The sequence below is a fragment of the Galeopterus variegatus genome, unplaced genomic scaffold (genome assembly GCF_000696425.1).
Source record: "Galeopterus variegatus unplaced genomic scaffold, G_variegatus-3.0.2 Scaffold336, whole genome shotgun sequence".
Taxonomy (NCBI): Eukaryota; Metazoa; Chordata; class Mammalia; order Dermoptera; family Cynocephalidae; genus Galeopterus; species Galeopterus variegatus.
In genome coordinates, this window is record NW_007726447.1 from 349,163 (window position 1) to 370,662 (window position 21,500).

At 55.0% G+C, this 21,500-nt stretch overlaps 1 protein-coding gene across 1 annotated transcript in view; it reads right to left on the bottom strand.

Annotated features, from left to right (window-relative positions):
- Positions 1-18,502, bottom strand: part of TRPM2 (transient receptor potential cation channel, subfamily M, member 2) — a 62,976-nt gene extending 44,474 nt beyond the window's left edge. The window contains exons 1-8 of the mRNA XM_008567694.1: positions 18,328-18,502; positions 17,391-17,479; positions 12,343-12,511; positions 10,147-10,327; positions 8,200-8,366; positions 4,366-4,546; positions 3,056-3,117; positions 1,688-1,888 (exon numbers count right to left, since the gene is read on the bottom strand). Coding sequence (XP_008565916.1) covers positions 1,688-1,888; positions 3,056-3,117; positions 4,366-4,546; positions 8,200-8,366; positions 10,147-10,327; positions 12,343-12,511; positions 17,391-17,479; positions 18,328-18,492 — 1,215 coding nt within the window. The 5' untranslated portion in view covers positions 18,493-18,502. The remainder of the gene's footprint in view (positions 1-1,687; positions 1,889-3,055; positions 3,118-4,365; positions 4,547-8,199; positions 8,367-10,146; positions 10,328-12,342; positions 12,512-17,390; positions 17,480-18,327) is intronic.
- Between the last annotated feature and the right edge of the window lie 2,998 nt (positions 18,503-21,500).

Here is a 21,500-nt window from a genome sequence, read left to right on the forward strand (position 1 = left end):
CCGTAAAGGTCCTGGTGTGGTTTCGGGTTCCCAGCTCTCGGCGCTAATCCCCCACCTCGCTCAGCCAGTGAGCGGGAACCGGTCTGTATGTGGGATCCGAACCCTCGGCGGGAGCGCTGCCGCACTCCCAAGCGGCGCACTGTAGCAGTGCGCCACCGGGCTGGCCCAAGCAGCTTCCACTTTTGAGTGCCGATGTGCCCATGTGACACTGAGAACTTCACAGGGATGAGCCCCTTTCCCACGTGGAACTCAGCACTTGCCATCCCTCTTATGGATGAGAAAAACCATGTCAACGGTGGAAAGCAGTTTTCCCCTCGCCACACAGCAGCATCTGAGGACAGCAGCCTGTCCCACACATCCACAGTGTAGACCGACACTCTGAGAAGGTGTGTGGAAGGAATGAGCCCATCACGACTAGGGGAGAGCAGCCCCCCTGCTGAGCAACCTCCGGGCCTGGACTTCGCAATGCAGGAGTGGATTTTTAAAATGAAGCTCTATTCTATAGCACTAGGTTAGATTCAGTTCTGAGAAGTGCCTGAATAATTTATAAACCAACTGAGGAAACGTTGCAGGGCCGGCTGACAAGTCCCAGTGGCACCAGAACGAGGAGAGCAGCCCTGCCGTCAGGAGCTGCGCAGTGCTCACAGCCTGACCCCGGCGTCTCACAGCCAGTCTGAGGCTCACGGCTGAACCGTGTTATTCTCCTATTGGACAAGAACAGTCTCACAGGACACCTGTACCAAATGAAGCCAATCTGAGACGAGTGTAAAACACAACAAAAATGAGCTTACTGTGCCACCTGCGCACCAGCCAAGGTCAGCACAGAGCCCCAGGTCCTTCACCACACCTGGGGTTCCCAGGGTGCCATCTCCTTCGGTCAGCAAGGTCAACCTTTGTGTGTCCCTGGGGTCTCGCTGCTGGGCCCTGACTGTCCACAGAACCCAAATGAAACCGTCGGAGTGAATGCCGCTCCACAGACTGTCCCAAAAAGCACATGAGCTACTTAAAACGGCATGCAAATCTCCAGGGGTTCATCTTCCCAGGAGCTGAGTGAAAGATATAGACACTGGTGGCACCGTCAGCCCCAAACCGAGGGTCAGAGAGGCATCATCCCCCCCACAAGAATCCTGCCAGGAAACAGGTCAGGTGACGGCAGGGCATGCGAAACCCAGGTCCTGGTGGTCCAAGTGCGGCGAAACAGCAGGTCAGCATGGCCACAGGAACTGGCAGGCGCTGGGGCGGGGGGCCCTCTGCTGGAGCTGGCCCCAGCTGGGCAGGGCTTCATGGGGGGGTCACGATCCTTCACACCGAGGCTGGGCTGGACCCTGCCACCTGCTGCCGTCACTGGGCAGCTCCCCACTGCCCAAATCTTGACTGAGGCCTACCCTGGGCTCTCCAGCCCTCTGCCAGCCCTCCCTGGGTCCCCCAGGACCACCCCCACCCCTGCAATCCAGCAGCCTCTTCTTCTCAGACAGACTGTCTGACCCTGAGGTTCTGCAGGTGAGGGACTCAAGCGGCCGGCCTCCCCAGGCATCTTGCCCCATGATCTGACCTCCCAAGCACAGACAGGGGGCTTCCCACCTGAGCCCCTCTTTGAAGCCCCCACCTTCTGCAAATCACTTCCCCCCTACCTAGACCACTGGAGTCTCCATCTGGGGCCTCTCATGGCCTGGTCCTGCCGCCTCACCTTTTTGGTCCACTCAACGATCCGGCTCTCGGTGAAGGTCTCAAACATCTCCTGGAAGAAGACGCTCAGTTTCTGCTGGATCAGGGAGACGGTGATCTCAGAGATGGGCAGATTGGCCACTTGGGCAATGACATCAGCCACGCGGCCTGAGCCCTCCACGATCACGCAGGGGGTACCATTGGTGATGGCGTTGTAGATGGTCTGCAGGGCAAGAGCTACCATGAGCCAAGTGAGCCCCGTTGTGCTCGGACGCTTTCTGCTGTGGGGAATTCTCCAATGGCAGCAGCTGGGGCAAGGCTGACTTGCCACTGTGGGGGTTACTGGAGAATTTATTGGTTTGGTAGCACGTGCTGCACAAGGGACAAAGGAGTGAATCCAGACACACTGTGGGATGTCCACCCAACACGCCATCTTTCTCAGGACTATCGCTCAACACCACCCTAACAAAACAGTTTTGTGACATGTTCACCCACTGACATAGGGACATGAGAGAGAGCCGTCTCCACAACAGGGACACTGTGTGACCTGGAGTTACAGGCCTTACAAAGGCCCTGGGGAGACAAGAGCAATGAGAACCCCGTGAATTCAAAAGACCTCTGACAAAGCCGCCAGCAGGAAGATCGCCCTCAGCAAGGGTGGGCGCCTGCCTGGGGTGTGGCCGCTTGGCAGGAGAGCCATGGAGGGGACTTGGTGGCACAGGGAGTGGGGACCTGGTGCTCTACAGATCCCCATCCAGCCAGGAGACCCCAGGGCTCATTTTCATCTCTGGGATTACAGAACATCAGCAGGGACACTTTCAGTGACCCCGTAAATGAAACACCAATACCCTTGCCCCAGATCCACAGGCCATACGCTCATCCTACATTCCTACAACACATGGAGCTGGGTAGCCCCCAGGCAGGCAGCCGAACACACACAGCAGAGTGGCTTCAGAACGAAGGTCCAGGGAGCAGCATGTTATGCCCCCTGGTAAATCTGCTTTCAGTACAGCTGATCCCAGGGTCTGTGGAAGGGGCCCAGGGCCAACACTTTGAAAACATGCCCTGGGGCATCTGGGAGGCAGAGTTGTAGAAATCCTGAGGCTTCCCTCGAGGGGCCCTGGGTGCAGAGAGCTGCCGGCTGGCTCACAACTCACCTCAGCCCCTTGAGACCACCTCTGCCTTCCATGTCAGTCAACTGCCCAGGAGAAGCCAAGCCCACCCTCTGCACCAGGGCTCACGCAGCAGGCTCCCCCTTCATCCTGCTGGAAATGACCCCTGCCACACCATGGACCCCCTTTCTCCAGCTCCTTGTGGAGACGCTCATTGCCTTCTCTCGCCAGTAATCGCTCCGGGAGGCTGGTGAAGTGCTCAGGCAGGTGGGACTCACGTGCAACGTGCCAGGGCCGCCCTCCAGCACCACACAGACAATGGGGATCTTGATAGCCACGCCTAGACAGAGCACAGAGCCAGGTGAGGGGCTAGGGGGCTCAGCCCTCCGCATGGGGCGCCCCTCCCCACCCCCTGCCAACTCCAGCATCAGCTGGGAGACAGGTCACAGGTAAAAAGCAGCTTTGAAAGGTGGACACTCCAGAGTTTGCAGGTGATTTGCTGATTCTAAATAAATGCCCAAGTTCCAGAGCACCTGCTGACCCACCTCTCCATTGCCTGCATCCCATCCCACTCCCACGCACTTTTTTGGGTGGGGGGAGGATGAGGACACTCAGGGATGCCCCAGGTCCCCCCAGCCTGTCTTCTCACTCTGCAGGACATGGCATCCAGCCTGCTCTTCTCTGCAACCCTTTCACGGTGCCTCAAAATCTGGGCATGCCTAAGGGAACATGCAACAGGTGACATAACCCCTCCTGCACAGGTGCAAGCAAGGCATGGGAGCCTCCGTCCTGCCTCCGTACCTCCAGCCCCTGCCCTGAGCTTTCCACCCAGCCCAGTAGCGGGGGGCTTGAGAAGACCACAGCAATCCCTTTCCCTGGCAGCACACTCTCCATCCAGCACCAACAATGGCCCTGTCTCTTCGCACACTCACAACCCCACACTCCCTACGCTGGGTTCTCTTAGTCAAAGCAGTTCCCAAAGTGTGGTCCCCAGACCTGCAGCCATCAGCATCACCCAGGAACTTAGAAATGTGAGTTCTCAGCCCACTCAGACCCACTGAGTCGGAGACCCTAGGGTGGGCCCAGCACACACAGGCCCGCCAGGGGATTCTGATGCACAGTGAAGCCTGCTCAAAAGGTTTCCCAACCAACCTGGGCACGGTCTGGACATCTCCCCATTATCTTGAATCTCTTTCAACCCCTCCTCAAATCACATGCAAAATCATGTATCAGACCTCCCAGTGTCCTAGGATCCATCCCATCCCACCTACCAGGGAAGTTCTGAGTTTTGACTAACATACGTCCTGATTTCTGAACCTGAGACTGAGTTTGTGGTTTTAAATGGGTGTGTTACCTGAGAGCGTTTAAGCAAGCTACAGGCCCATCCTGATGTTCCTTCCACTGGTTAAAAGAGGCAAGGGAGGGTGACCCCATGAACAAAGCAGAAGGATACACAGGTGAGTTCTGATCACATGTGCAGGTGCCACACCCGTTGAACATCCCAGTCACGGCCAGTGGCATTCCTGATGCTCTCACCAGCCTACTGCCCTCTCCACCATAGGTGCCCTTGAAAGCCTCTTCCACTTACCTCCTCTCTCCTTTGTCTGCTCCGATATGAACTTCTCCAGCTTTGTCCTCAGGGGGATCTCGACCCCGTACTGGCCGTGGGTCCCATCGTCCACAAGGATGAAGTGGGAGTGGTTGCTGTCCAGGCAGGTCAAGTTCCCTTGGCCTTCCTCATCCAGTATGTACTCAGCGGGGAAGCTACCCTGGGGATGGCGGGGCAGAGTCATACACAGACTGAGGGAACGTTCTGCATCTTTTTTTTTTTTTTTTCCTTTTTGTCTTTTTTTTACTGACCAGTAACGGGATCGCAACCCTCAGTGTTGCACCCGCACCACGCTCAGCCAGTGAGCGGGAACCGGTCTCCACATGGGATCCGAACCCTCGGCGGGAGCGCCGCCACACTCCCAAGTGGAGCACTCTCCAGTGCGCCACCAGGCCGGCCCGTCATTCTGCATCTTTAACGCGAGGAATTGGGGGTCTAGTTGGCTGAATAATGGCCCCCAAAGATATCAAGTCCTAGTCCCTGAACCTGTGAATGTTACCTTATTTAGAGAAAGGGTCTTTGCAGATGTGATTAAGTTAAGGGTCTTAACATGAGAAGACTAACCTGGATTACCCAGGTTGGCCCAAAGTGCCATCATAAATGTCCTTATAGGAGAAAGGCAGAGGGAGACACACAGAGGAGGAGGCCATGTGACACAGAGGCAGAGAGGACAGGGACGAAGCCACAGGCCAAGGAACACTGGAGCCACCAGAAATGGAAGAGATTAGGAAACAGACTCCCCCAGAGCTTCCGGAGGGGGAGGGTCCTGCCACAACACCTTGATTTTGGCCAAGTGATGTTGATTTCAGAGCTCTGTCCTCCAGAAATGTGAAAGAATAAATTTCTGCAGCTTTACAATTTGTGCTAATTTGTTACAGCAGTCACAGGAAACTAATACAGATTTTGGTATCAGAAAGTGGGGTGCTGCTATAACAAATACCTAAAAATGTGGAGGTGGTTTTGGAATTGGGTCATAGGTAAAGGACAGGAGAATTTTCCACGATAGGAAAAGTCTCAGTTTTCTTGAATGGACTACTGGTAGAAAATATGGCTGTTAAAGACATTACTGACAAGATCTCAGAAGGAAGTAAGAAGCACGGTAGAGAAAGCTTTTATTGTCTTAGAGAACGCATGTATTGTCAAACAGAGTCTTGGTAGAAATATAAACAGTACAGATACTCCTGGTGAGGCCTCAGAAGGAAATGAAAAATATTATTAGAATATGGAGGAAAGCAATCTTGCTACATGGTGGCAGAAAGCTCAGACAAATTGTGTTGTACAGTTGTGTGGAAAGCAGAGTTGTAAATGATGAACTCGGATATTTAGCTGAGGAGATTTCCAAGCAAAGTGCTGAAGTTGCAACCTGGTTTATTCTTGCTGCTTATTGCAAAATGTGAAGGAAAAGAGATAAATTGAGGGAAGAACTGATAGGTAAAAAGGAACCATGACTTGATGATTTAGGAAATTCTCAGCCTATCTAGACAGTATTTAATGCTTAAATTAAGAGATTCACTGTTAGAAAACCATACTCTAGAGGGAAGGCCAAGGGTGTGGCTAGCCGACGTTTGCTGCAGATGAAGAGATCAGGCATGTGACCACAGATTCACTCAACCATCTCAGCTGAAGCCAGGGACAGAAACGTCGTTGTCGAAGAAAGACGTGTGGAGGAACTTCTTGTTTACTGGTGTAAGTCCCTGTGATACACATCAACAACAACACTGCAAATTTGGACCAAAAGGGACAGAGACAGGACAAAATGGAAGAAAGGTTGTCAGATTCCTAAAACTCTCCAAGCAGGAGACAGGCTGACAACCATCAGGAAGAAGGAAGGCCCATCCTGGGGGTGGGACGAGGGCAGAGGGCAGAGGCCCCAGCTGAGGGTCCTGCGCGTGGAGCCTCAAGCCACGCAGGACCATCCCCAGGTTTTACAACCTAATGAGTTGTCCCTGCTGGATTCTGAAATTGCTTGGGACTGGTGACACCTTTATTGCTTCCGTGTTCCCCTCTGAAATGAGAATGTCTGTGTCTGTTGCATGACGCCCGTTCCACAACTGCACGATGGAAGCATGCAAACTGTTTTCTGGTTTCACAATACACACATGAAGAGGAGTTTGGCCCAGGATGGATAATACCCAGGGCCTCAGCCACAGCTGATTTAGACGATTTAGATGATGAGTTTGGGCCTTTTGAGCTGATGATATTTACATGAGATTTTGAACTTTGAGTTGATGCTGTAATTGGTTGATAATTTGGGGGATCATGGGATGAACGTGAATCTTTTGGGGCCAGAGGGCAAACCTTACTAGACTGAATAATGGCCATCCAAAGATATCAAGTCCTAATCCCTGGAACTTGTACATGCTACCCTATTTGGAAAAAGAGTCTTTGCAGATGTGAGTAAATTAAGGATCTTGATGTGAGGAGATCACCCTGGATTATCCAAGTAGGCCCTAAATACCTTCCCAAGTGTCCTTACAGAAGACACAGGAAGAACTGACATAGACAGAGAGGACAAAGTGACACAGAGGCAGAGACTAGAGCAATGTGGCCACAAGCCAAGGAACGTCCAGCAGCCACCAGAAGCTGGAAGAGGCAGAAAGGACCCTCCCCGAGAGCCTCTGGAAGGAGTATAGCCCTGCGACACCGTGATTGTGGCTGACTGATACTGATTCCAGACCTCTGGCCTCCACAACTGAGAGAATAAATTTCTGTTGCTTTAAGCCACCAGGTCTGTCATCATCTATTGCAGCGGCCACAGGAAACGGCTGTGGGGGACAGCTGCTGGACCAGAACACACGTCCTCTCTTGTCCACAGAGAAAGGGACGGTGCTGCAGTGGGAGAAAAGTGCAGAGTGATCTTGGAAGTCACCCAACCTCCCCTGGCCTCAGTTTTTCACTTCACAAAAGGAGCAAAACAGAAGAGTCGGTCCAGGCCTGCCCAATGAACGCATCTACGATGCCAACACAAAAGGAAGACCAGGTCCAAGGGGAGGCTGGTCACAGGGCTTCCTGTGCCACTCAGGGGCATGTATGCCGATGAAGGGCACCACCATCCCAGACAGGCTCTTCCCCTGGGAAATGAGTGTGGGGAGCCCTTGCCAGAGGAGAGGAAGAGCCTCACCCGTGTCACCCCTTGGGGGCAGTGCAGGAGAAGCTGCTCAGCAGGCCGGGCCAGTGTTCCCCCAGACTTCCCGACCACGACCACGTGAGCTAAGTGGCCATGCACTCACTATGCCAAGTCTAACGTGTCCTTGGAAAATCTTGGATGGATCAAATTATCATTGCCAATTCCAGTCTCTATTGAGCAACTGCCTGTTACTGCTGCCACCAGTTAAACAGAGACAGGAGTGCTCTGCCTTCAGCCTCCAAAGAGAGGCACTGGGGGCATGACTGTCATGGGCCAGAGACCCCTGAGCATAGAGGTTCAGGGGTTAAAAACTCAGGCTTTATGATTGATGGCCTGGCTTAGCCCAACCAGACGCTCGCTGGCACATGACCTGGGCCAAGTTGCTCCATCCTCCAAGTCCATTCCCATCCTCCCTCATCACAGCAGCTGTTGGGACAAGCCCTCAACAGTGGGGGCTCTCGGGTGACTTCCATGTGGACCCATCCGTGAGCTTGGAGTCCAGCCGAGCTGGCTCATTGCCACCGGTCACGTGGGTCTGTGGCATGGCCAGGCCTTGAACTTGGGTCCCCGAAGCCTGTCCAGCCTACCCCGGCTCATTCCATTTCCACAGTGCCCCCTGCAAGTCCAGTCAGACTCAAGCGTAAGCCCCCTCAGCTGACCTGGTCCACGCAGGAGCAGCCACTCACCGTGGGCTGAATCAGGCTCTCCCGGTTGTGAATGGTGCCCCAGGTGGCGACTCCGATTGTGATGACCTCTCCCTCCTTGTAGCTGCTGCTCAGGCTGAAGTCCCGCACTGCCTCGCCCACCTGCTTCATCACACCTGTGTGGGACCCCCCGGTGATAATCCAGGCACCTGGGCAGGGAGACAGGCGTGGGCAGGCCTGGCGGGTCTCACACTCAGAGTCCTCCCGCGGGGCTCTCTCAGAAGCAGGGTTAAGGACGAGACCTACTACAATCATCTCATGGCACAGCTCTGGGATCTAGGATCCCCACATTGCCCTCGCGGGGTGGGGCAGGGCCCCTCTCCTGACTGCAGCCCTCACATGCCCCCCACCCTGCCTCCAGGCTGCCTCCTCTCTGTCTCAGTCTCAGCAATTTTCAAGACATGTGACTTTGCCTCTTCCTTTTGGGAGCTCTTGGGCCCCAAGTGTGGTGGATTGTGTCCTAGCCCCCAGTCACTCGGCCCTGTTCCCTGTAAAGCACCACATGGCCTGCAGCAACCCGTGCAGGGATGTGCTTCCTACCCCGCTGTACTGCCTGACCAGGTGGCCTGCTCCGGTCCTCGCACGTGGACGAGAGGAACAGAAACCAGGGCTGAGCACTGTGAGTTCACACCAGCCTGGCCACAGGACCAGTAGGTCCCCAGTGGGGCCTGTGTCCCACAGTGAGAGGATGTGCGAGGTGAGCCACCAGCACCTGCCTCTGTGAAACAAGCACAGAGTCATGTTTGCGGTGGTTGGGGCAGTTTGTTCCCCATGCAGTGCTGACCAAGGCCTCAGAAAGTGGTGCCATTTATAAAAGCAATCTAAACCACGTGGCACGAGGACGCTGATACTGAAAGCTAGACAGGTGCGAGGTCAGACCATGGTAAAACCACCGCCTGTGATCCCCTGGGAGGCAGGAGAGACCCTAACAAATCTGTGGAGGTAAAAGGCTGCCAAGGTGACGGTGTGCCTGGGGGATGGTTAGTAGCGTTAAACCAAGTCCCGCATGACCAGGCAGAGAAAAGGTTTGGTCCATTTACAAGCAAGGATGGAGGGAGGGCAACGGGCCAGAAGATCTGGGGGCGGGTTGAAAGGAACCACTGTTCCCCATCTCCTACTGGCAGCCAATAAACTTGAGGACACTGTCAGCGACACGAGCCAATGAAGACTCAGATGAAGACTCTGTATCAGGAACTAAGACCACACCAAGGGGTGGCCCTCACCCCCTTTACTGAAACCAGGCCCCAGGAGGAGCTGGATGACTCCAGGCTTGTCTAGACCCAAAAACGTCACTGTCCCGTGTCATTAGCCTTCTCCGCCATGGTCTGCTTCACAGACCACAGCGCTGTGTCCACCTATCAACTGCCACTTTAAGGGAACACCGGCGCCTCAGGGACCCATGTCCCCCCACTCCCTATAGAGCCCCAGGCATGGCAGGGCACAGGTCATGACAGTGGGGTTCTTATATTGCCCACATGGACCTGGGCCCCTGCGTGGCTCTCACTCGCCGCGTGACCTTGGCAGTTACCTAACTCCAATGAGGCAGCTGCCTCAAGTGAGAAGACAGAGAACAGACTTCATCCCACCGTCAGCCCAGCCTGCTCTGGCCTCCTCTGGCCCCTGTGCCTGTGCCACCAGGAAGCTCATCACTCCCAGGCCCTGAGGCACTCCAGGGTTACAAACCAGAGCTGTCTAAGCCCCCAACAAGCAAGCCGGGCAGCAGGGGCAGGAAATCGAGGGACCATGGGCAGGTGAGAGGCTGGGTGAGTCTGACCTGGGCATGGGGCGAGGTGTGGACTCGGTGACCCCAAGGGCCTTTCCAGTCCTGATAGCCCTGACCTCCCAGCATGGCCCCTCTGCCCGCCCACCCCCACCCATCTCCACTGCAGACGGGGCCTCATGCCCTGCCAGCCTCTGCACATCCATTACCTGTGGTCTGAGCCACCTTGACCAGGCCTCTGCGGAAGATGCTCTTCAGCCTCAGCTTCATGTTGAAGTTCTTGGCCCCACCAGTCACCGAGATCAGGAGGTTGGGGATGTCCAGGCCCCAGTGCTGGGTCATGAGGTGGTAGATTACACTGGAGGGCGTGTCCTGGGAGACGCGGACATACTGCAGGGAAACCAACAAGCAGCGGAGAGGACTCCATGTTAGCGGGCAGCGGTGTTCACGCCAGACACGGGCTGCAGGTGCCCCTGCCCGCCCACCTCGGACCCGGGGCCTGATGGCACCGTGAGAGGGGATGGCGCCCGACCCACACAGGCCGCACCCGAGGAGTCCTAGCCAGGCAGGTGGACCTCACACCTCAACTTTAGACCCAATAAGAAGAGTGGTCAGTGTCTAGCCGGGACATGGATTGTGACAGGAAAGGGAAGAAGGTGGGAGCCCAGAGGAGAGTCCCAAGCCGGAGCGACGGCCCTCCCCGGGCTAACCAGCCGCTCAACCCACCACGCTCCCTGCCTCCCTTCCTCTCCACTTTGGGAGCGCCTCCTGGACGACAGGCCCCACGTCCCTGATCCTGCCTCCTCCAGCGCTCAGTTGCCAGCCCTTGGGTCTCTTCCTCCTTGGTGCCCCCTCCTCGGTGCCCCCGTCTTGGGTCCCGCATTCTGGGTCCCGTGCCCTGGCCTGCCATGCAGTCTCAGCAGGCTCAGTTGTCCTCCGCCTCTCTCTAGACACTGCCCTTACTTTGGGCCCCTTAGGTTCCAGAAGGTTCTATGTGCTCCACAGTAGACTTTTTCCTCCCTGGTTAAGTCTGCTGTGTCTGAAGAGACCCAGCCGGGCCTGGAATTTCCCTTGAGGAACAGAAAACCTGATGGGGTAGAATCCAGAAATGGCTGCAGTGTCCTCAAAGTAATCAAGTAGCAGCATTGTCATTAAAAGAGTTCTAGTTAATGCACAGCGGCTGCTGCCTGCCACACCCAGAGCAGTGGGTCCCACGGTTGAGCAGGTGCCCAGAGGCAGGCCCTTCACTGTCCTGTATAAGCCGCATGGCCCCCTGGAGGGAAGGGCCGTGGGTCCATTGCACGGTGGATGCACACACTGGTGAAGGGGACTTCGTTGGGGGCAGGCTGCATCTTGGGTTTTGTCTCCCAGGTTTCTCGTTCACTGTTGGACCACAGCATTTTCCCTATTACCAACTGTCCCTGCTAGCAACTGTCCCTGTGGGCAGCTGCCAGGGCAGGCTGCAGCCGGGAGAGTGTGGGGGTTAGAACCTTGGGCTCGGACCCTGCCAATCCAGATCTGCCACTGCCGTGGCCTCAAGCGATGCGCAGGACCTCCCTGCACCTCGTTTCCTCTTCTGGAACCAGAGGCAACAGGACCGCCTCCCCTAACCACAAAGACACACGCGCCCAGGGACTTGGGAGCACCCACATGGGACAATGTGATGTGGGGCCATGTGGGACACTCAGGGGAGTCGAGGGAAAAGGTTGCAGCCAGCTGGTAGGTGGCTCAGGGGTCCCCGAACCCCAGCACAGGATGAAGTGGTACCAGCCCCATGGGACAGCGGTGCCCAAGGGCTGTATCTGAATCGTGCAGAAGTCTTGTTAAAATGCAGGTGGCGGAGCCCCTGATTCAGCAGGTCTGGGGCAAGGCCTGGGGATGTGCCTAGTGCTGCTGCTGGCCCTGGGACCACACTGGGCTGACAGTGTGCAGGCCTCGGGGCTTGGCGTGGGTCACACTTCCCACACAGGAGCCTCCCCACCATCCCCGACCCCTTCCCACTGCTCGTCCCTTCTCCATGTCCCCTCTGCCATTCCACAAGCACACCCCAAGCATGCGCCTGTCCTGAGTCCCTCTCCTTATTCCCTACTCTCTCCAGGCCAGGACCAAGAGCCATCCAGGGCCACCCAGCCAGAATCTGCTCACTCCTCTCTGAGCTCACATGTCCTTAGAAAGCTCAACACGCCCCACCCTGCTTTGCGGATAACCACATACTCTGAGAGCTGGTGTCTCTGGTTTGCCCAGCACAGCACCTGCCCCATCACTAAGCATTTGGTGGGCTCGATGCACTCTGGATTTCTACCAGCCTTCCACTCTCACCCCAGGAAATCCCAGCCACCACGTGTCACCATGGGGCCACCACAGCTTTAGCCAGAGTTAAGAGCCACAGAATGCTAGAAACCAACCTTTCCCACCTTCTGGCCCAGGCCTGTGAAGACGATGTCACCAAAAGCATCTGTTGGCATCTCCTGGACATGCTTTTTTGGGTCCCACTCCTTGCCCTGGAAGGCATGGGGCTTGGTGGCCTCATCCAAGTGCTGCTCGCGTGTGTAGCCACACTCACACACCACCTTCCTGTGAAGATACAGTACAAGTCACCCATGGGAATGAGGTGCCTCTCCTGCTCCCCGCAGGGTGTTGGAGAAGGCCCAGTGGAGAGCCAGTACTTTCACCCCACCCTGCAGCCCCCCTGCCCCTCCCAGCATGGTGGTACCAGCAGAGGCCTGGTGGGAAACAGAAATTGCCCCCAAGCCCAGCAGTAACAGGAAGTCCCTCCACACTGAGGGGCTGAAGTGGAAGCTTGGACTTCCACGCCCCTGCAGCAGTAATGAGAGGCCACCCCTCCCCTGCCGTGGGTATGCAGTAAGGAACCAGCTAAAACACAAGATCTGGGGTCTCATTACATGAAACCTGTCAATCAAAAATCACTAGTTATACCAAGAACCAGAAAAACATCTCAACCAGAATGAGGAAGACAATCAACAGCCACCAACAGCAAGGTGACACAGATGTCAGAATTACTGACCTGGACTCTAAACAGCCATATTAAAAATGCTTCAACAAGCAATTAAAACATGCTGGAAACAAATGAAAAAATATCAAGTATCAGCAAAGAAAGAGAAGATCTACTAAATGGAAATTTTAGAACTGGAAAGTGTGGTAACCAAAATTAAAAATTCAGTAGATGACCTCAACAGCAGTAATGGAGGGGACTGAGGAAAGAATCTGTGAAAGAGAAGATAGAACAATATGAATTACCCAGTAACAACAGAGAGAAAATAAACCAAAAAACAAACAAACAGAGCCTCTGGGACTTGTGCGACTACCAAAAGATTGGACATTCTTGTCATCAGAGTTCCAAAAGGAAAAGAAAAAGAGGGTAACCCTGCAAAAGTATGTAATGTAATAATGGCCCAAATTTCCCACACTTGGCAAAAAAGACATAAAGCTACAGATTCAAGAATCTGAGTAAACACTAAATAGGATAAACCCAAACAGATGCATGCCAAGACACATACTAGTCAAATTTCCTCCTAAAGACAAAAAAACTCAAGAGCAGCAAGACAGAAATGACACCTTATCTAGAGGGGAAAACAATTTAAACCACACATTTCTCATCAGAAGCCGTGGAGGCCAAAAAGAAGAGTCACACACTCTTCAAATGCTGAAAATAAAAAAAGGCCAGCCCAGAACTCTAACTCCAGCAGAAACGCTGTCCAGGAATGAAAGGAGCAAAGACATTCACCACTGAAGGAGGACACAGGGAACTTGTCACCAGTAGAACTACCCTAAAGAATGGCCAGAGGAAGTTCCCCAAACAGAAGTGAAATGGTAAAAGAAGGAAATGTGCGATATCAGAAAGGAAGTCAAACAAACGAAGGTGTAGAAATATGGGAAATACAACATTATCTCCCTTCTCTTGAGTTCTCCAAACTATGTTTGATGATTGAAGCAAAAACTGCACACCACTGGAGGCGTGTTCTCGATGCACGTAGAGGAGACACTTTAAACAAGCCCCTTATACGTGAGGAAGGGTGGCAGTATGTAAAAGGAGGTCACGTGTCTACACTGCACCCAAATGGTAAAGTGTCAACACCAGGAGGTTCTACGTTACATGGTGCCACACCCAGAGCAACCACTAAGGGAGGCAGCATGGGAAAATATACTCAAAAATGCAAAAGTAAAACGGAATTCTAAACAATGTTCGGGTAACCCACAGAAAGGCAGAAAAAAAGAGAGAACAAACAGAAAACAAAAAACGAAGTCCATACTTGATCCTAACATATAAATAATTACACTGAATGTAAATCTAAGTACACCACTTAGAAAACAGAGATTGGCAAAGTGAGATAAAATAACAGGACCCAATTACGTGTTGTCTGTAAAAATCTCACTTCCAATATAACGATACAGGCAAGTCAAAAGGAAAGGACAACCAGCAATAAAAAGCGATAAACTATCGATACACACAGCACTTGGATCTCAGGGCATTATGCTGAGTGAAAAACACACAGGTCATGTGGTGCATTATTCCAGTTACATGACATTCTTGAAACAGCAGCATTTTAGAAATGTGGAACAGATTGGGGTTAGGGATGAGGGGAGGGGAGAGTGACCACAGAGGGATGTGTGGGGAGATGCGCCAGGATGGGCCAGCCTGTATCTTCCCCTGATGGTGGTCCCACGAATCTGTGTGTGATAACACACACGCTGTACCACTGTTGAACTGGTTTTGATGCCAAACTCTAGTTATGCAGAATGTGACCATGGGTGAAACCATGGGACCTACCTGCAGTATCTTTGAAACTTCCCACAAATCTGTAATTATTTCAAAACAAAAAGTTGAAGAAACACTCACACTCAGTGGACGCACAAAGCAGAAGTCACAGGCAGCACCAGGCAGGTGCCGCCAATGCTCCCCTCCCCCCAGGCCCACTGCGCATGCTTGGAGCCTGCGACACCAGACGAAGCTCTAGGGGCAGACGCTCTGCCTGTTCCTAACCTGGAGCAGGTATCTCTCAGCAGCCACCTTCCCTCTGATTTCTATGTCTTTGTGGACTGAATTCTTTTTATTCCTCTACTGCTATTCGCTGGGGTTTCAGGAGAGAGACAAGATAAATGTATGTGTATCTGCGTGTTGTTCCATTGGAAAACCACAAATTTTTAGACTCCTACTCTTTGCTAGTAACAAATGACCTAAAAGACTAGGTACAGACAAGTCAAAAACAAAAACAAAAAAATCCCACTCTAAAGCCAGAAAAAACCTGAACCAGATGATAAAGGGGAGAGATGATAAAGGAGAAAGGAAACGTGGGTTTCTCTGCCACGTAGCAACCGTGTGATCTTGGATGTTTCTGACTCTCAATTTCTCAACCATTAAAATGGGAAAAATAATACATCCCCTGACCCTCACCCTACAAAATCGTACAGACCCCTGAGGTCAGGGCACTTTCAGACTTGCAGGGATCTTAGAGACTACTTCGTGAGATCTGTACATTTTGTGGGTGAGGTCTGGGTGCAAGGCAGGAGAAGTCACAGGACGAGAACTGAACCCTTGTGTCCTGTCCCAGCACTGCCCCAAATCTGCAGTTAGACTGTAACAAGCTGCCCCTTTCCCTTCTTTTGGAAGCATCACTGACGAGATCAGATCTTACATCTATGAGGAAATCTCAAGCCCGACAGGGGGCAGGAAACTGCACTGGGACCACTGACCCAGAAACTAAACAATCACAGAGCATGATCCCGAATTCTTGGCCTCGATAGGCAGAAACAGAAGCAGCAGCACCAGCTCCTTGCAGGGGCACCAGCTCCTGCAAGCACACCCTTCCCGACCTGGGTCCCTTCCTTCCATCTGAAGGGTGGCGCCTTGGTCTCACTGAGTATGAACACCTTACTCCTGAGGAAAGCTTCCGAAGCATCCCCTCAGTCTCTGTGCTATCAGATGAGGATTTGGAGTCTGGAGAAGAGAAGGGATATGCCCAAGGTCATGAGAGAAATGGTGACAAAATACAAAATACGAGTGGGAGGAAGGCCTGAATGAGGACGGCGGCGACAAGGAGGATCATTGGGACGGGGACTAATTAGATACGGGTGCGGGTGGGAAGACCCTAAAGCACTTAATGGAGACATTAAGGGTGTACAAATAATCTGTTCTGAAAGCTGTGTTTGGATGGGGAAGGGCGTTCGCGGCTCACCACGATCCTGGTCCTTCTGCAGGAGGCAGGGAAGTCCCAGCAGGCTCCAGGGGAAGGAGCGACCTGGCCTTTCCCATCAGGATGCCAGAGAAAGCTTCTGCGCAGGAGGAGGTACCAGAGAAGCCCGAGGCTGCTGTCCCTAGCAGGGCCTGAGTTCAGAGCTGGCTCTGGGAGGGGGCTCTCAGCGCCCCTCCACTCCCTCACTGATGTTGTTTCACTGGGCCTAGGCTGTTTGTACACAGCACACCTGCCTCGGTCCCAGCCCCAGAAGAGCTTGGCAGCTAGCAGGAAAGACAAACACAAAGCCACACAACCACAAGACAGTGGACACCTGGATGAAAGAGAAATGCACAGGCGTGGCAGGAGGGAAGGCTACTGCCTGGAAGAGGGCGGCAGTCTGGGAGGGCTGCCCAGCAGAGGTGGCTCCCACAGAGGCCTTGAAGTGTAAGCGGGAGCTCTCCGGGAGGAGAGGGGAAGAGCAAGAGCAAGCGAGCATGGCAGCTCACGGAGCAGCATGAAACAGGAGTGGCTGGAGGGAGGGCGCACACGCAGGCCCAGACTCTGCTAACGGAGCTACAGGAGCAGGGAGTGCAGTAAGGCAGCGCCCCCGGGAGGCCCTGCGTCCCCAGGGACAGGAGCAGATCTGCCGTTTCCCCCACAGCTCTGTCAGGCTCCCCAACTCACAAGCAGCCGCCCGTGGGCAGCCATCCACCCAGGAGGGCAACGTCCAGCGGCTTAGAGGCAGAGTAACCACTGCGGCCTTGGAGGTGGCCTTGGTGCCCACACAGTGCCACAGGCTCTGCAGGGAGGAGGGGCAAAGAGGCTGGGGAGGCCTTTGGGCAAGTTGGGCCTCCCTGGACTTGGGTGCCCCCTCAGTGACGGTTTGCACTAAGACCCCTCCCGGTTCCTGGGCCCCACAGCCCTCCACTCCAGGGAAACAAGATAGTCCAGGGGCTGCATCTGGTGCCCAACCCACGGGCTCAGGTCCCAGCACCACATGTAGCCAAATCATAACCCTGGTCACCTAAACGTGGCACCTTGGGCTTCTCGTGTGCCAGGAGGATGGGGTCAGCCGCTCCCCACAAGAGGCTCGTGGGGGTCCAATGGAAATACCTTAAGGACCCTAAACCTTCCACAGACCCAGGGATGCTCCTCACTGGCCCCCTGCTGAGGCCCTGGGTGGCCTTGGTCTGACCAGTCACTCCACACAGGATCAGAAGAAAGAGGTTAGAGGCTTAGACACAAAACACATCACTTACCCAGCATCAGACAGCTTGGAACTTTCCACAAAATACACGCACTCTTTCTTCTTGATGTTTTCAGGAATCCAAGAACTAAGATTTTCTTGCTGCAGGTAAAGAGGGCACTTTGAGATCTTCAGGCCACCAAGTCAATTACATTTTAAAAAGCACATCCCGTGCGTCTTAGACACATCTATACTCCCCAAGACACTTCAGTGGCACTTTGCTTGGAGAAGGGAGACCTCAGTGATCCCATTCCACGCCAAAGGGTAGAGTACCTTGCTGAAGGCTCTCAGCTGTGGGTTCAGGAGGGAGAAATGGATCTACAAAATCATTTCCTCCTGGGCCTGACTGGAATGTGCACCTCACTTTACAGCTTATACTTCGACATCACCTTCCATGGGCACAACGCGGTGTGGTGGGAAACACGCAGGGTCTCCCCCAATCTGGGTACCTGGTTTCCCCTTCGCTGTCAGGAGAATGGCAGACATCATCCTGCCCACCCAACAAGGGGACCACAAAACTCAGAGGTGCTTTTAGCACATTTTTATCGAGGGCTTTCGGGAGCAGCTAGTCCAAGACTTGAGGTTGAGCCTGGGGCCTCCACGGTCAGATAAAGGATATGAAACCACTGTGCAACTGGTAAGCAGGGTGATGATGGCTGCCCATGAGCCCAGCACAGGACGTCAGTGCTCACCCAGCGATTTCCCAACCAGACCAGGGAAATGATTGTGAAAGCTGCAGCCACTTGCCACTTTCTCCGATTCTCCCTCCCAAAGGGGGTTTCTGGGCTGGAGCCCCTGAGGTCAGCCGACCTTCTGCCCAGGTAGGAAATGTGCCTAACCCCATGGTCACTAACTGTGCTGCACAAGGGCTGGTGTGACCCAGCTGATGGGGACTACTCGGTCCTCTGTGGCCTTGTGGGCCAGCTGCAGGCTGGCCAGTGGACGCCTACCTTTTCACTGTTGCCGAAGGGACACTGCAGCCTCCTGCTCCTGTAGAGGATACTGTTGCTTCTCCGGAGATTGGGGACCGTGCCCAGATCAGCGATCCTCCTGGCCTGCACCCCGAAGCCCTCCTCCTGCTCGGAGCCAGACTTCCTCAGGGCCGAGGGCTCCATCCTGACTCCTCACTCCAGCTTTACCCAGGTCTCCTGCCTCTTTCAAGATGGGCTTTTCTTCAGCTCGCTGGGTGGGGGATTCTGGAAACACACCATGAGGGGCTGCTGAGATAGATCGGAGAGGGGAGGATGAGGCCCATGTTCTGGGAGGACCTGGCCACCTGTATCCTCACGAGGAGCCCCTGCCCATTTCTCCATTATCGGTCTGTGCATTTTTCCAGCTGCCCGGGCTCAGTTCCCAGCCAGGGTCCCTGGGTAGTCTTGGAAGCACACACACATCAGGGCCCTGGAGCCTGTCCATAATAACAGCCCCAGGTCACTGTGCAGGCTCCAAAGACAAGCTCCTCCTGCCCCCCACCCCCGCCCCCTGTCACTCCTGGCTGCACTTGGAGATGCCCGGAATGTGGCTGCCCATGCCAGGATGCCCAGATCACCAGGACCAGCAAGAGGAAAGGAACAGCTGTGGCCATCACCTGCAGTGGCATACCCGCCAGCACATTTCTAGACCTCAGTTTGCTTCTTTCAATAAAAGAGAAAAAAGCCCCCACTGCCCACAAAGTGAGCTCTGGGAGCACCGCAGCTCTTCACATCTGCCAATCAGAACGAGTCTCACTTTCCCAAGTCCTTTCATCTGGGCTCTGGTGTGGTCTTCACCACTGAGGCCACAGAAAGCCACTGGGCAATTTTCGTCACTTTACAAATGAGAGAAATCATCGTGTTCAAGCCCTGCAGGGCTTCCCTGAGCCCATGGCACCCACGACGATGTTGTCTAGTGGAGACAACGCCCCTCCCCGCCGCACCCCAGCCGAGCCCCAAGGCAAAAGTGACTACAAGTCTCAGCTCCCTGTCCCAGCCCTGAAACCCTTTCTCTGGTCACATCACTTCCAGCACACATGACCGTCCTGACCGACAGGCCTTTCCTCTGCCCGCTCAGTGATCAACACTGGCCACTGAGCCATGGTAGGGCCATCACTTGGCTCTGGGAACCTGGGGTTGAGCCCCTGGCTGCTGGCCTTGGGCAGATGCTCCCTGGCCACCCCTTACCTCTCCCACCCTCACCCCCTGGGGCCTCTCCCATCCCCATTGTGCCTCAAGCACACTCATTCCCAGACCCCCAAGCCTGCTGGGAAGAAGGGATTTGAACTGCACTCGCAGAATGGTGGGCTGCCCCACCTGGGCCTTCCCACACAGTTCTCAGAACAGAGGGTCTGCCTATGCCTGTGTGGCCGCCCAGGGCCACTGCTGTCTTTGACAGCAGCTCACCTGGCCTTACAACCAGCTTCTGAGGGAGGCAGAGAGGCAAGAAATGTTTCAAGTTGACAGAAGAGGAGAAGGAGGCTCGTGAAGTTTACACGCGGCAGCTGATCTGTAAGGGGACCTGCCCCAGAGGAGACTCCCCATGGGCAGGTTGGCCTCGGCCTGTGCAGGACGAGGGTGATGCTATGCTAAGATGAGGGCCAGCCTCGGACAGAGTGTGTGAGGGAAAGGGCTTTGTGTTCAGGACCTCAGAGGGGTTCTCACCCACGTGCCTACCTTCCAGGCAGTGGCCCAGCTCATGGCACCCGCCGGAGTCTTATGCAGCTCCTCTTGAAGTTCAGCTGCACACACATCCCTAGGGAGCATGTCACACCCCACTCCACAACCCGCCACCCATCACATCTGCAGGATGGGCTGGCTACAGGGGGGACACCAGCTTGGCCCTCCCTCCCCGTGCGCAACAGGAGAGGGTGCCTCAGTCTAGGCCTGGGGGTGAGGGCAGCCTGAAACCCAGAGCTGACAAAGACCTGACAAAGCCCCATCCGACCTTTTCTGGGGTTCTCCTACCCAAGAGCACATGGTCAGTCGCTTTCTTCACACATCACCAAAAGGCAGCTTGGCCACCCTGGTTTAGAACTAAAACCCTCCACAAGCAACCGCATAGATGTGTGTGTAGAGAACAATGTGGAAGTAAATGGAGTTCAAAGAAGATAGGTAGACATATCTACAGACAGGATTTGGCAGCACAGGACCTTGGCCACACAGCATACCAAAAACACATCTCCTAATGAGCACATTTGGCGCCAGGCACCTGTTGTAACTGCGTAAGCAGATGTGAACAGGACAAGGCCCGAGGTGGGTGAATTTCCAGATCCCAGCTCTGCACTGAGCAGTTCTGGGAGGAGAGAGGAAAGGGCACCCCGCTGGGGAGGGGCCGTGCGGCCCTCCGTGTCAGCCCCGTGCAGCAGCTCCCCACAGCCCCACCAGGCTCCTGCCATGCAGGGTGGCAGACTGAAGGGCACCCCCTGCCCCCCTTCAGGAACAGACACCAACGCAAAACATAATAATACTGCAGGACTTCCTACAGCCGCCGCGTGTGTCCAGGCCCTTGGGGACCCATGAGGACCCAAGGTGTACTGCCTCCTTCCGCACCCACCGCAGCCGAATACTCACCGGCAGCCTGGCGCACACTGGCCCGCACGGCACGCGCGTCCCCCCGCAGCCTTCCTCTCTGAAACCGCGGGCCACCTCTGACCGCTCCCCGATGTCGCACAGCGTCCTCTTGCTGTGAAAGCACTTCCTTTCGAGAGCACCAGTATAAACAGCCAAAGGAAGCAAGAGGCGGCAGAGGTGGCCCAGTGGTCTTTTCTAAGGAGGGTCCAGAACAAAAGCCCGAGCCTCCCACCCCCCTGCCAGGCCAGGGTCTCCCCGAGCGAGCGGCACAGTGTCCCGCGAACGAAACGCGCCGGGTCCGCACCCTCCGGCCCGCGCCCATACCCCACTGCCTGGATCCCCACCCTGCGCCCTGCAGGCACTCAGTACCCCCACCCCGCGTCCCTGCACGCACTCAGTACCCCCACCCCGCGTCCCTGCACGCACTCAGTACCCCCAACCCGCACCCCTGCCCCCGGCCCGCGCTCCTGCCCGGGCGCTCGACTCGCCACCTCGGTCCTGGCACCGACTGTCGCCCTGGCCGGCGTGCGAACCTGCTCCGAGCTCCCCCGCGAAGGACGGCCGCCCTGGCCCTGCGG